We start from the raw sequence: 15,338 nt of genomic DNA on the forward strand, positions 1-15,338 counted from the left end.
ATGGTGATTAGATGGTGAAAATACTGTGTTATCCTAGTTCAATTGAAAAAAATATGTTAGAATTTCTATTAAGAATTCAAGTTACCTGCCAGCTGTTTTCCATTGAAATCCCTCTTTGTACACGAATAATATATTCCTGGAAATTAGAACACAATTAACATATAACACGTTATATGATCTGTCAAATGAAATGCAGTACTGCTTTTAAAATAATTTCAGTATATGATATGGATTAAGACAAAAAGACTTTAAAAAGCCACTACAGCCCTGAGCTTGGTATCTAGACAACTATATATTTTCCAAAGATAACATTAGAGCCCTATCTTGCAACCCATTCACTTCTCTGTACTAGTTTATTAGGGCATGTTTTGTTTCATTTCTTCACTTGTTAATATTTTTTTTCCTGACATTGCAATGAATTGAACGGTTGTATCCCTCATTATAAAATGAAAATCTCTCATATTCTGCTTTTAGGATGGATAAGACAATTCATGCCTCATCGTTATAGAGATATTTACTTACCTCAACAGAGAAACAAAATGGCCATAATTGTACAAAAAAGCAATAGGAGCAGGAATGTCTTCTGACTTCCTGCTGTCTTCCCCACTAAGCTTTCTTGTGGGAATCGGGTAAGGAACATTGGAAATTTTCTCCCCTCCCCAGCAGGCAGGGAAGTGGTGGAAGGGAGGGACTGTGAGACTGGCTGGGAAACTGTCATGGAATGTTGAAAATGAAAATCACATGACCACAGCAGTAGCCAGTGGCACTGAAACAGCCACAACTTTGATCATTCACTCCCTATTGATGGGGCCTGGATTTTGGACACGTCTTATTAATTAGTCTATTCTGAGATACATGGGTTTAAAAATTGTTGCCCTATGATGTACCGTTTCACCCAGTCATGACCCCATTTCACCCAGGTCATGACAACATGAGTTTTAGTAGAATATGCATGTTTGTGGAGGGAGTGGGGGGGTTCCTCCTGGAAATTTCACACCAATGGAATTCGGCAAGACACGTTTGTTAATTGGGATAAAATTATAATAAATGTAAACAAAATATTAAAATGCAAAAAAAACATCACAATAACAATAAAGGTATGAACTATCAGGCTCATGTAGCATGTCAGTATGAAAGCTGAACCGTCAGAACGACTGAGTGAAGCCAAATTGATGCTTCTGAATTGTAGTGCTAGAAAACCTACTGAGAATAATTTGAACCACAAAGAGAATATTGTCACTGAGATCACAAGGCTAACCTTACAACGTCTCAAAGAAACAGTTACTGGTAATCCTTGGTTAACAATGGGAATTGGGACTGGAAACTCCTTCACCAATCAACACAGTCATAAAGCATGACATCACCGATTGCAATAAAGTTACAACAGCAGTTCGGGCTATAGTTGTCATGTGAATTATGACAATTACTCGGTGCAACCTCATGTGATCTTTATTTGCAACTTCCTGCTGGCGTCTCCGTTGACTTTGCTTTGTCAGAAGCCAGCAGTGATGGACACAAATAGCAATTGTGTGATCACAGGATGCTGTGATGGCCGCAACAATGAGGACTGGCCATAAGTCTTCTTATTTAGTACCATCATACGGTAACTGCCTCTGAACGAATGCTTGTTATGCAAGGCCTACCTCTACTGAAAGGCAAATTTGGCAAACCAATGTGCATTGTCTAAAGGAGGAAGCAATTGTGTGACAACAGTATCCAGATGGATGTTTCTCCCCCTGTTTCTTAATACTGCATTCCTAATCCATTAAAAACAGACAAATTTCAAGTAAAATGTACCAAGAATGTAACCTACACAACATGTGAATATTATACCAAGTATTTATTTTGGATTTTACCTCACATGACAATTCTTCTTGAACATATAATCCTCCTTCACCTCTACTGGATGGACCAGTACAGGTAGTCCTCACGACTACAACTGAGTCTAAAATTTCTGTTGTTAAGTGAGACATTTCTTAAGTGAGTTTTGTCCCATTTTATGACCGTTCTTGTCATAGCTGTTAAGTTAGTTCCCCATTGGGTCAAGCCTGAATGTTAAGTGGGTGTATTACTTGGAGCCTAACACATTGATTTTGCTTGTCAGAAGGTCGCAAAAGGAGGTTGCAATAAGGATAGCAGGACCCTGGGATACTGCAACCATCATAAATATGAGGCAGTTGCCAAACATTTGAATTTTGATCACATGAACAAGGGGATGCTACAAAGATTGTAGGTGTGAAAAACGGTCATAAGTCACTTGTAACTTTGAACAGTCACAAAATGAACAGTTGTAAGTCGAGGACTATCTGTATTAGTATGAGAACTTCAATATTCCACAATACTAAAGACAAAGAGCATGGAAATCACCCTAACATTTCTGTATAATGTAACATCCTATGAAATGTTTCTTCTGCCTTCTGCAATAGAATATTTGCTTGCCAAAAGAATTATATCATACATTTTTAACAGTTACCAGTAATTAAGCACATAATTCATACTCTTCCTATCTATTTTTGAAGGAAAAATGTTACCCAAGATCTAATGATAATTTATGGTTCCATGTGACCTCAATATATTCATTTCTATTCATCTATTGAATAACCAACTCCACAAGACCCTGGGCTGTATGTAACATTAACAATGTAAATAAGAATAATAAAAAGTAAAACATTCAATTAATCTATGAGTACTTGTTGATCATGTGAAAGCACATTTTCTCTCTCACCTCACTGATTATAATAAAATGTTAGTACTACAGAGAGATTAACTATCCAAAGAAATATTTCTGATTGCCATTCTTAAGAATCTTAAGTACTCATGTTCAGACCCCACCCCCATCCCAAGAAAGCTGCTTCTGGCATTTCGAACAGATCTTTATCTGTAATCACCAACATATGAAAGCAGAATGAAAAATACATTTCAGTGCATCAGTGGTGAAATGGGAAACTTATATGGGAAACAAACAGCATTTTTTTTATTTAGGCAATAGTAAAATTTGTAAAATTAGACTGTCCATCACTATTGGTCACCTGCTACATGACACAAATAAATCTCAGCTCTCCATCTCCGTTGCTCCCAGCTGTGAAAAAGAACTAAATAAAGCACCAAATTCACAAAGAAATTCCCAAAACAAACTTACTACAATTCTGCATGTAGTCAAGAACAAATAAGCCACAGAGAGCTGATGTGTACTTTAAAAAGCTATTTGTTATATTGCATAAGCTATAATGCCTGTATTAAATGATTAACATCTCATGCTTAAACATTCTGCTGTATACAGACTTCTTATCAAACTTTTCTTATGATCCTTAGCAGAGAAAACGTTTTGCTGTCTACCATTGATAATTTAGGTTTTGCTCTACAAAAAAAACCTAGCTTATATAGAAAAGCAGAAAGATGTTTCAGAAGAATCTTTTTCCCTTTAGTACCTAAAGATAATTGATATGTTTGGGTAGCTCAACAAGTAAAGCATATAATTGGGAAAGGGGCTAATAAATTGCATGACTTTATTTACAGGCAATTAACTAAATAAATAATTTATTGAGCCTAATAATATAGACATCTAAATAAAGCTGAGAAAGCCAAATAAAATAAGGAGCAATTAAGGGAGTATACCAGCAATCTGAGATTAGATCAGGACAAAAGCTTAGTAGAAGTAAACCAACTTATCTTAGCTACACAAGAAAAGAAAAACTTTGTATTTAGAAGTCATTTACAGGCTCTTATTTCAATATTCTCAAAACTAAATTGCGCTACAGCCCCTAAGGGCATATTTCCCGATTCAGTACTGAAGCTAAACAGGTCTGGGACAGCTTAGCACCCAAATATGAAATTGCATAGAATCCCTGCCTTGGATTCCACAGAACAAAACAGAAATGTAAACGAATAAATCATTCAGCGATGTAAACAAGCATAAATGTGGTCACGGATGACTAAACCCAGCCTACTTTTGTCTTCTCTTCCAAAGTACATGTAATATCTTGCTCCTCATATAATGTTAGTCTGTCTCACTGCTCTCATGCAAGTCATTTGCTCACTGATCATATGATAAAAATAGCCACGATCAAAGTTCTGTTGCATTCATAAGAGAAGAGTATGACTGATACATTCATCAGAACACACAGAAACTACCAGATTATTCCTAACTGCTTAGCATAACGTACTGTAACATTTAACTGAGCTCTTATTATGGTACATGGTGCTTACAGATAGACTGAAATGAAAGTTTCCTTTAACGTTATGGTGGTTGTTAAAAAATGGTACATTTATGGAAATATTAGGGGATATTGTTTCCAGTGCTCACACTGAAAATATGTGTTTTTATTCAGCAAACTCATATGATATTAGCTGTTTTAAGAAGCCAATTTTCATATGTTTTATGGAAAACAAGGTAGTGAACTGGAACAGCAAATCAGAATTGAACATTCAGTTACAAGCCGGGTCTGTTTTCTGCAGGGCTATCAAAAAAGAAAACCAATTATGTTTTATGAACGGTAAGGCAAATGTGTGAATGTTTTTGATTTAGTGGCTGCTTCTGCAATTTTGAGAACATGCTGTGAACATTCTCAGAAAGTGTCTTAGGTCTGCCTATTCACATACATGGTTCAGTTAAAAGCATGACCAGAATACAGACTAATGAGATTTCTATCTCTCATTTCTTATAGATCCCCACAATCACTTTATTATTAGTGCTTATCTTCAGTTTCAGTTTTTTTCTAGGCAGATGAGCATTTTTTCCACTAAAGTATTTGGTTATAATGACCTGATAAGGATGCTTACAAGGTCTAGGTGGGAGATCCACATAAATTTTGTAAATAAAGAGACCGGTAGTTGGAAATTTAAATTGCTTTTGGTTTTTTTTGCATAGGCTCAATTCAATTCTGGAAGGGACCTTGGAGGTCTTTTACTATAATCCACTGCTCAAGCAGAAGACCCTATACCAGTGATGGCGAACTTTTTCTGCACCAAGTGCCCAAACTAGAACACACGTGCATGCGTGTACATGTGTGCGCCAGAGAGCCAGAAACCCAAAGGTCAGCCCTGCCGGCACACACATGCCTATTTTTTGGCTGTTTTTCAGGTTGTTTTCAGACTGTTTTTCAGGCCGTTTTCAAAAAAACAGCCTAAAAATGCCCCCCAAAACAGCCCAGAAAACAGGCTGTTTCCTGGGCTGTTTTGGGGGCCATTTCAGGCTGTTTTTAGGCAGTTTTCTGGTGCTCTGGCATCCACAAAGACCAGATGGCCGGTGTGCCCTATACCATTTGAGACAAGTGGCTATCCAGTCTCTTCTTAAAAACCTCCGGTGCTGAAACTCCCACAACGTCTGAAGGCAAGCTATTCAACTTAATTGTCCTCACAATTAGGAAGTTTCTCCTTAGTTCCAGGTTGCTTCTTTCCTTGATTAATTTCCATCCATTTTTTTCTTGCCCTGCCCTCTGGTGCTTTGGAAAATAGGTTGAGCCCCTTTTCTTTGTGGCAAATCTTTTATTTAACATGATTAATGAAAAGTATCTTTAAAAAATAAAGGGATGTATTAGGTACCGAAGGTGGGATTCTTTGACACTGTATTGTCTACTGATATTTATTTTTATCCTTCCATTATTTTTACAAATATTTCAAGACAATGATTATATCCTATACTCCTCCCTCCACCTATTTTCATCACAACAGCCTAGTCAGGTGAGTTGGGCTGAGAAAGTGACTAGCCCAAAGTTACCAAGCAGGCTTTCATGCCTAAGGCAGGATTAAAACTCACAAGTTCCTGGTTTCTAGGTCAGCACCTTAACCACTATACCAAACTATCCGCCTGTCTGACCAACTTTCCTATCCCTTTCTCTCTCCCACTTGGTTTTTCTATACCCACTTTTGCAAGTGGACTGCAGAATGTAAAACAACAGATCCTGCAATCAAGCCAGCCAAAGTACTAGAAAAAGCAGCAGAAAACCTTCCTACAGAATCTAGCATCAATTGAATATCAACAGTACTGCAAATCCTATTCAGAATACACATTACAGGCACTTTTGTTCCTGGACACAAATAGAGTTCAATGTGCTATTCTATCCTAGCCTAACACTGATGCAACCTGACATTAATGTTTATGCACACCAATATTACATACCTCCCCCCTTCAGTTTGACTATAAGGCACAACTTCTGGTAGTATGCAGAATCTTGCTTAAAGATGCATTTGGTTAAAATAAGTATTGGGATTTGACTTGAATAACATTGATGAAGCGTGAGGGTGTCATATGACTCTGTTGTTAAAAAAAATTCACAGAACTCATTTATCAGTTTTTTTGCCTGCTCTTACATTTAACTTGGATTTCTTCAGATGATGACTGTACCAGACTTCAGTCCTTTAGTCTAATTTTCTTCTAGCTGCAAACCATAAAGAGTCTAGCACCTGGGTCTCCAATATAGCACCTGCTAACATGTCCCTTGTCCCCTGCCAGTTCTCTGCCCTGCTTAATTTTGTTTATGTTTAATTCTTAGAAACACAGATAGGAAGCCAACATGTTGCAAAGCAAAGCATCTGTGAGAGTTAATTCTTACCCTGTCAGTGAAGAACAGTGGCAAACCTTATCCCTATGAAGGGCATAGCAAATCTTATTCCTATGAAAAGAAGGACACATGGAGATGCGTGTCCAAAGGATGGGGCAAAGAAATCTGGCAGGAAAGAAAATGACTTGGAAATAGGCTTAGAGTAGGCCATGATGTGCAGAATTCTTATATTTCTTACTAGTGAGCAACGTTTTGTTGGATAAGGTCCAATTTCAAGTCAGTCAAGATCCTTTTGACTTTTGAGCCTATCTTCTGGCATGCTAGCAATCCCCTCCTTACCTCAGTTTTAAGTCATCTGCAAACTTTATGAGCATCTCTTCTGTTCTTTCATCTAATTCATTTATAAAGTGGTTGACGCGTACTGGGCTGAATCCTGAAGTACCTCACTGCATACTACTCCATGTCCACCATGCATTAGCTAGGGCTGTTCAGCCAATTGTGAATCCATTTTTGGTAGTGCGACTATCCATTCCATATTGTTCCAGTTTATCAAGGAGGAGGCTGGGCCTACTGAAATCTTACATCCAATGCCTTAAATTTAAGTAGACTCTGTTTAAAGCATTTCCTTTGCCCACAAATACAGTCACATTGTCAAATATTTGTCTGGCATAGTTTTTTACTGGTTTTACTGCTGGTTTCTGAGTATCACCTTGTTTATTTCTTAGTGCTTGCAAACTTATTTTTCTAACAGTTTCCTAGTACACAATAACTTCAAACTTAAGATAGTTAACATAGGGGAGATATTATTGTAGGGAAGACATGTTATGGCCTGGATAGTCAAAAAAAAGTGTAAATTCTGCCAATAGAATTATAAAATGTAAAGAGTATAGTTTTGAAGAACTCTAGCTCAGTGATGTCAACCTCGCAGCCGTGGGCTGGATCTGTCACACACTGGCCACGTCTGGTTAAGCGAAGGGGGGGGGGGGAGTCACAATATGTCACGTGACACCATGGTGGCAATACAGGTTTGACACCCCTGATCTAGCTTAACCCCCTGCCCAGTGTAAGAGTAATTTATTAAATCATCCTTGATGGGCAAGTAGGATTTTGTAGGATTATTAAATAGATTACATGGGTATGGTAAATCTATAAAAATAATGAAATCTCATCCATTTTCATGACTATTCCAGAGTTTGTGTACTAGTACTGACAATCTGGAAAACAGTATCAGTTTGAAATGTGCTTCCTGCCCTAATGGATTTTATTAGTTGCCAAAGGCCAAGAGAAGAATGATTTACAGGCAGATTATTTGTGGTTTATAACAATGAGCCTAACCTTCTAATCCTGTGCTGGTAAAAAGCTAAAAGAAGGAAGTGCAAGGCAGCAGATTCTGGTTCCCTTATGTAATTCACATAAAACCTTATTAACTTGGGTATTGAGATATTCCCACTGTACAATATAAAGAGTTCTTACTTATCTGCTGCTAAGTAACTTAGACATATCAGTGTTGGAAAGGAAGATAGAGAGATCAAAGCCACCTTGTTTCAATAATTCTTGGCTCTCTATTCAGAATCAAGATCCTTTTCTTGAGTAGACCCTCATAGGTAGGTAGGTAGGTAGGTAGGTAGGTAGGTAGGTAGGTAGGTAGGAAGGAAGGAAGGAAGGAAGGAAGGAAGGAAGGAAGGAAGGAAGGAAGGAAGGAAGGAACTAACGCTGTAAACATTTACTATGAAGTATTTTATATTTCCAGTTGCAATACTATCTGGTTTAGCAAACAGTACCGCATGGGAGCCTTACATAGAAAAGGATTAAAATGAAAAATTACAGTCACTACTACAAAGGCAAAAATTAGTAGTCTGGTAGCACCTTTTCAGACTAACATATTTTATTAACAGGTGTAGGCTTCCATGGAGTTTATCAGATGCACAGAATGGCTAAATTGATGTAAAATTTAAACTGGGGATGGGAGGGGAAAACATATTGGTTATCTAAATACAGGCTACATGTGGGCCAGACTACCTTATTAACAACTAAATATGTTAAAAACTTCATTTCTTGAGATCTTTTAAGGTACGTTTCAAGAATCCCCTGCTGTTATAGTCTCCATTTTTAAAATGGTTCCTTTGAGATCTGCAAAAGCATGCTGTGGGAGTTAAAATACTCTGATATACTCTGAAATGTTGTGCCCTCTTTTGAGTCCTGCTATCAAACGTATGTCTGTTAATTCTTTTGCACGGAATTTGTCTCAATCCTCCTACACAGAATTTAAAGGATCGTTGCTTGCAGGTGACAGCATATATTATATCAGAGAAAGGTTCTGAAGGCATCTCTAATTTTGCATGTTTTTTGATTGGGGCCTATGATGGCTCTGTTGGTGTAGAAACAGAGACAGCTAAGTATCTAGGTTGAAAACAGGGTCTGGTTCACATGTTATAATTACTTTGTTGCTTGAGAGCAACTGCTCAGGCTGGGTGGTTGCCTGTATGCATTTCTACTATGGAAATGTCTCAGGAGGGGCTTCAGGAAATAAGAGTTGAGAAAATGTTATTCCAGATGAAGAAGTTATGCAGCTATGTGTGTATTATGGCTGCTCCATTAATTTGCAGGCATATGTTCTACATGCAATAGTATTGAGAAAGACCTTGGGAGACTTGGGGAGGGATATTGCCAAGGGAAGTCAGATAAGAGGACACAGCCCACAGTCACATAAGGGGTGGGACAAGAGGCTCTGAAGACACCCTTCCTAAGTTCTTGGACTGTAAGAATACAGAAAGTCTCGTAAAGAAAGGCTTGGGAAAGCTTGCACTACCAAAGGTAATGTAGTGAGTAGAAAATTTACACTGCCTGCTGGCAAGTCATCCTTTATTGGCATCAGTGATTACGTTTTTGATGGCTTGAAGTCCATATTTGTGGGGAAACTTCATGCATAGTTTCTCAACATCCATGGTGGCTAAAGTGACATTGTTAAGCAGATTGCCTATGGAATTCAGTCTTCTAAGGAATCTGTGGTGTCTTTTATGTAACTGGGAATGCTGGTGGCTTAAGGTCTCAGTAAAGAGCCTTTGGGACATGATAGTCCAGCTATGATTGTTTCAATGATTGAGACAATGGGACAGAGTGGATTGTCTGGTTTGTGTAGGTAGGTAGGACTGCTAGAGTATTTCCAGTAGATATTGTCTTGTATGTCCTAAGGAAATTGTTTCATCAGATTATGTAGTTCTGTTTTATGTACAGGTAGTCCTTGCTTTACAGTTGGTCACTTAACATGTGAAGTTGCAATTGACCTACCTAGGCAGGGGTGGGTGGGTACTTATGACCTGGATTTGATGTTCTGATGGTCACCTTCCTTGGTCATATGAACATACTTTAGATACTCTGCACCGTGGATGCATTTACGAGCCATCTGCACTGCCATCTGCAGTGTCCCATGGTCATGTGACTGTGTTTTAGGACTGTTGTTTTAGCCAAAATCCAGCATTTGGGTTTTCAGCAAAACTGCACCCACAGCAACCATTGGTTGTGGTTAACAACCACTGTGTTTGCTTTACAACTGCTGCAAAAAAAAAAGTCATAAAAACAGGAACGACCTGTATTGCTGTAAAATCCGAGTTGTCTAACATTGTGTTGGAGAGTTCCTTCTCAGCTTTCTTGACACAATTTGTTTTAAAATAACAAGGTCTACTCCTTTGTCAGTTTGACTATGATGTCATTATACTTAAGTCCTTCAATAACATTTTGTTCTGCTCTGCTGAGATTATTGAATAAGGGGAGGTTTTTTTAATTGATTATTGTGGGGCTAGCTTGTTGGTGAAAACATTAGGTGTAAGAAGGAGAATAGCTTGGTAACAAATGCCTAAGCAAGCAGCACAAGTGTTGCTCTGGCATTAAATTTCTGAGATTATTATGCCATTTCCATATATAAAAAAGCAGCAAACATACCTAATACTCCTACCTATTTACCCCTGTGAGATAGGTTGTGAGACAGTGACTGCTCCAAAGCATTCAGCTGGCTTTCAGGCCTAATGTAGGCCTAGAACTAGAACTCCCAGTGTCCAAGAGTAACCCTAGGCCAGCACCTTAACAATTATAAACTACCTCCCTATTATTGTAAAAAAAAAAAAAAGGCAAAGCTTTCCCCTCCCCAGTCATATCCTACTCTAGGGGTGATGCTCATCTCATTTTCCTAGCAAAGGAAGCAAGTCATTGCTTTCTTTCCTCTCCCCATTAGGTCCATCAATCTCATCTATTCTGCAAGTAAAAATGGCACTGAAAAAAATCTCGTTATTAGCTCCTATTGCAAAACCAATTCAAAAACGATTGGTCCATGCTGGGTAATAAAGAGCATAACCAACTAGCCAATAACTATATCCACAATACTTTAAATTTCCCATGTATATGAACTACATTTAAGTAAGTTTTGTTTTTAGTATGGGCAACTTTTTAAATTATGGGTAAGCCAATCTGCCACTATCCAAAATCCTCAGCTCTCAAAGACAAAGAAAAACATACTGTTGCTTTTTTTCTTCTTCACTAAAATCTGAATACCATAGTGAACACTGTCTAAACGTAACTATATTGGTCTTTAAAAAGGCAATTAAAACTTAGCTTTTCCCTCAGGATTTGGAACTTGAATGATTGGAGCTTTTCAGGAGATGGATATATGATTTCCTGGTTGCCTATTAATATTTCGGATTTTAACTTAATTGATCATCTTGTTTTTTAATTTATTATCATACCACCCACACAGTCCCAATGTCTGAGTTGGGTGGCTCGATAAATTAAAAGTTGCTTCCAGAAGAATACTAGATCAGATTAACCTTTTCTGTGCTCAATTAAAATATATTTCAATTTTGAAGGTTTATCCTCACCCCCTAAAAGAGACTTTTATTCCTCCTTTCCTAACTGGCCTTTTCAACCAGGGTTTCCAGCTGAATCTAACTAAAAACATTTCCCATCTCAAACAAATCACTTTCAGGGAACTGAATTAACAGGCTTCCGTTGGTTTGCCACTTCTTTTATAGGCAACCCTTGCTAGAAAATATTATACAACAACCCGTATATTACACGTAGCAGCAAACCATCAAACGCCTATCTATCTTGTTAACCTATGTATTTTAAAAGGGCAAACGATCCCCAGCGCAATCCCGTCCCGCCACATGGAGCAGCGTGATTTCCATCAGGCGTTCGCTTTGGTTTCAACCACAATCACGGAGCTGGGGGGAGGACGGGACCGGATGGAAAATTTCCTCCAGGTAGCAACCGTTTTCAGACTCGTCCCATTCGGGATTTGTAACGTTTTACAAATTGCTCCGCGCCTAACATTTACCAACACTTGGAATGACCGCCCACCCGCATTCCAAGCGTAAAAGAGCCCCCGCAAGCAAAACTCTACGAGTCGCCTTTTGCTTGCTTTTTCATTGAGAAGCAGCGGACCCCGCCGAGATTTGAACCCAAGTCTCTCAGCAGGAAGGAGCTCAGTAATTGCCCGGATCAAAGGCCATCCTCGCTCGCTCCCCTTGGAAAGAAAGACTACTTCGCGCCTATGCCTGCGACCAGATCTTTCTCCCTACCATCAGGGCCCTTCCAGATGGGGTTGCAGCTCGACACCCATAATGCCTAGCCGGGACCCCAGCTCCACAAGAAATGCCCGGCGCTGGGAAAGCGAGAGCAGCGCTGTGCAATCCTCAGACTGACCTCCCGCACCCAACTCCGTCCTGTCCGCGCCGCGCTCACGGATTCTTCCAGGGCACCCCAAGCCCGCCAGCCGCCGCCGCCGCGCTCTTGCCGCAGCCCAGCCGGGGCCCAGCCGTTCCGCTCGCCTGGCTCACCGTGTGCGAATGCAGGCTCTGGCTCGCCTCAATGACGGCTGTCAGCGGCACCGTATCGTCCAGCAGCACTTTTCCAGCCGGCAGCTTCTCCATAAAGGCCATGCCGAGCGCCCGGGGCAGAAGCCTGGCGCCCCTCGCGGTGCCTTCGCCAGGCGGCTCCCTCCGGCTGTGAGCGTCTCCGGCGGCTGTCAACACAGGAACCGCCTGTCCGGAGCCGTCCCTCCTCCGGGTCTTAAAGGCCGACGAGTAGGCAGAGCGGGAAGCCCTCCCCCGGCCAAGGGACGGCCCCGCGACGTCAGCTTGGCCGGCACAGCGCTTGGGCGAGGAAGGCAGGGGTGGATCTGGAACTATCGCCTTGCAATAATTGATTCTTGCGAAGCGTGCAAAACAGCCCACCGCTCTATTGCAAAACCGTATTTTCCTCTTCGTTTACTCCTCCTGCAGGTTGAATCGCCCGAAACAGAGGAAACAACGCGTAGTATCTTAGGGATTTACGCATTATGGCCAAAGGGTTTACGGCTTCCTGGGAGGCAGGGGGCTTTATCTTCCCTGTAAGGCTGCCTATACTTTTACAGCTATAGCACTCATGCCTCATCTTGGAAAGTTAAAAACGGTGAAGGATGCCTAAGGAAAGTGAGGGCGAGTGGTACAGGTGAGAGGAAAGCAACCGAGTGGCCAATGTGATATGGTAACCTGGCTCAGTATTAAATTCTCAGAAACATTTTGGTTTTGATGTTACTTCATCATATTTGGGTGGTGTTGCCCCGGAGTCCAGTATATTTGAGAAAATATATATGACAACCTAGTCACCTCACCCAAGGTAACAGTCTTCTTATTCAGTGTTTCTCAACCTTGGTGAAGTTAAAATGGGTGAAAGTCAATTCCCAGAATTTCCCAACCAGCATGCTGGCTTGGGAATTTTAAGAATTAAAGTCCACACAGCTTAATGTTGCCAAGGTTGAGAAATATGTTTATATGCTGCTTATAAATTGCATCATTTTGGAACAGGGGGCTAATGGAGGAAAATATTTAGAAACATCAGTATAGAAAATAACACTTGCATAAATGTGCAATGCTGCACTTGTACGAGGAAACAATTCATAAAATGTTTAAGGAGACTGCCTAATAGTGTGTTTAAGCAAATTAATCAGTTTTTGGCAGCAAAGACTGTCTTAAGCCAGGTTTGAAATAACATCCTATGAAAATTTGGCATTTAACTTATCTTTAGTGGTATGTACAGAGAAGTTTTAAAATGGGGCATGTAATGTCATAAGACGACATATCTTATTCAGCAGTTATCTAGGACTTTTAAAATAAAAGCGGTGATCTGTAAAAACTGGACAAAGATCACCTTTCTACACACAATGCTGCTGTTAATTATATAGTGCAGGTGTGTCTCACATTGGTTAATTCTTCGGACAATGTTTTCATTGTATCCTACAGACTAGAGGCTGTGAATTAATCAACCATTTCCTAGAGAAACGAAACTCAGATGGTAAAGACTAGGAGAAAGGAAAGTGAAACTAAGTACTGTAGTTCAACTACAGTGTCATACCAACCTTCACTTATTTTAAGATGCCTCTTGATTAAATACTTTAAAAAACAAACAGTAAACGAGACAAAACTTTGTGGTATTCTCATTGTTGTCTAAAGTTGTATATATTGACCATCTTTTTTTAAAAAAAAACTTCTGCAATTTAACACCCTTGTAATGGATTGAAAACAAAAACAAACTTGCTAGTATTTAATGAGTCTAGGAGAGGATTAAGAGGTCTGCTGGAATTGATCCAAGTTCCTACTAGATAGTGTAGGGTGCTATTACAATATACTTGAATAATAACTGTTCGGTCTCTCTCTTTACCTCCAATTATAGAAAACAGCTCATTCTATTAAGTATCACCTCTTAATGTTAGCCAGAATAATGTTTCTTGCATTTTTCTACCATGCTTCCTGCATGAACAGGTCTTAAGTGCTTAACAGCAATCAACCCGGCTCCCTTTAATCTTGTCTTTGTGATAAATATATAATATTCTGATTTTTTTAACATTTCCTTTCCTAACTTGTTTAACTTGTTAGCGCCTTCATTTTCTGAATGACAGAGATACTGCCACCATCATAGATTCCAATTCAACAATTATTTAAAAAGTATGGTCTTCCCCATTTGGTTTATACTTCCAACCTTCCTAAATTGAGTGGAAGAGAAATTGAAAACTCTTTGTGGATTGGGGAGATCTAAATGTATTTCCTCCAACCTCCAAAATCAACCTGTAGGAAACAAGACAGCTCAGTAAAGAATGTACATGTTTCTTCACTTGTGACATTTTCCCATTATGACACTGTTTTCAGACTGAATGTTGATGGGGTGGGGGTGGGGATTCTATTATTTTTAATTGAGCTATGGACATTTTTTTAACCATGGATGTATGTGTTTGTGTTACCAAGTAGCTTATGATTGTGACTGTATAGAAACTTAAGAAATATGCATTAGGGCAGAAACAACACATAGAGCCTGTATTTGTCTTCAGGGTTTTTGAAGTTATGCCAGGAACAAGTCTTACTAGTAGTTTTTCTTATGATCTAAACATCATACATACATTAATGATAACATGTGATCGTGTGTTCCATAGGTGCTCATTGTTGAGCATTCACTTAGGAGCTGCTTTTCACACTGTAGGCAAGACAAGTGTACCATATACCGAAAGTTGTGCAATATACAAATAGGCTCATTTACTGTACACACAAGGTCATGGAAGCTACACCATACACATCCTTCTTTATCATCTTAATATATATGTAATTGAGATACCCAAAATGAGTAAGAACCCCTGGAAATAGTAGCATTTCTCAGTGTGCCTTAATTATTCCTCATTTGTTACCTGGCTACTATCTCTAGGGAATATTAAAAATCCTAAGAAGATGAAATACCAGAGAAGTAAATATAGTATTCTACCTGTTACCTAATGGATTCATTAAGTTAATATTTTTCACAACATTTACAGCTGTTTGTCTT

At 39.3% G+C, this 15,338-nt stretch overlaps 1 protein-coding gene across 6 annotated transcripts in view; it reads right to left on the bottom strand.

The window, feature by feature from the left end:
- Positions 1-12,718, bottom strand: part of PXK (PX domain containing serine/threonine kinase like) — a 57,713-nt gene extending 44,995 nt beyond the window's left edge. For 2 of the 6 annotated variants that reach the window (XM_081935132.1, XM_081935131.1), the window contains exons 1-2: positions 12,329-12,717; positions 86-136 (exon numbers count right to left, since the gene is read on the bottom strand). In XM_081935132.1, the coding sequence (XP_081791258.1) occupies positions 86-136; positions 12,329-12,430 (153 nt within the window). In that variant the 5' untranslated portion in view covers positions 12,431-12,717. Of the gene's footprint in view, positions 1-85; positions 137-12,328 lie in introns of all 6 variants that reach the window. The other 4 variants (XM_081935134.1, XM_081935133.1, XM_081935130.1 and 1 more) reach the window with 3 other exon arrangements.
- Between the last annotated feature and the right edge of the window lie 2,620 nt (positions 12,719-15,338).

Source organism: Natrix helvetica (genome assembly GCF_964273705.1).
Source record: "Natrix helvetica genome assembly, chromosome: 1".
Classification (NCBI taxonomy): Eukaryota; Metazoa; Chordata; class Lepidosauria; order Squamata; family Natricidae; genus Natrix; species Natrix helvetica.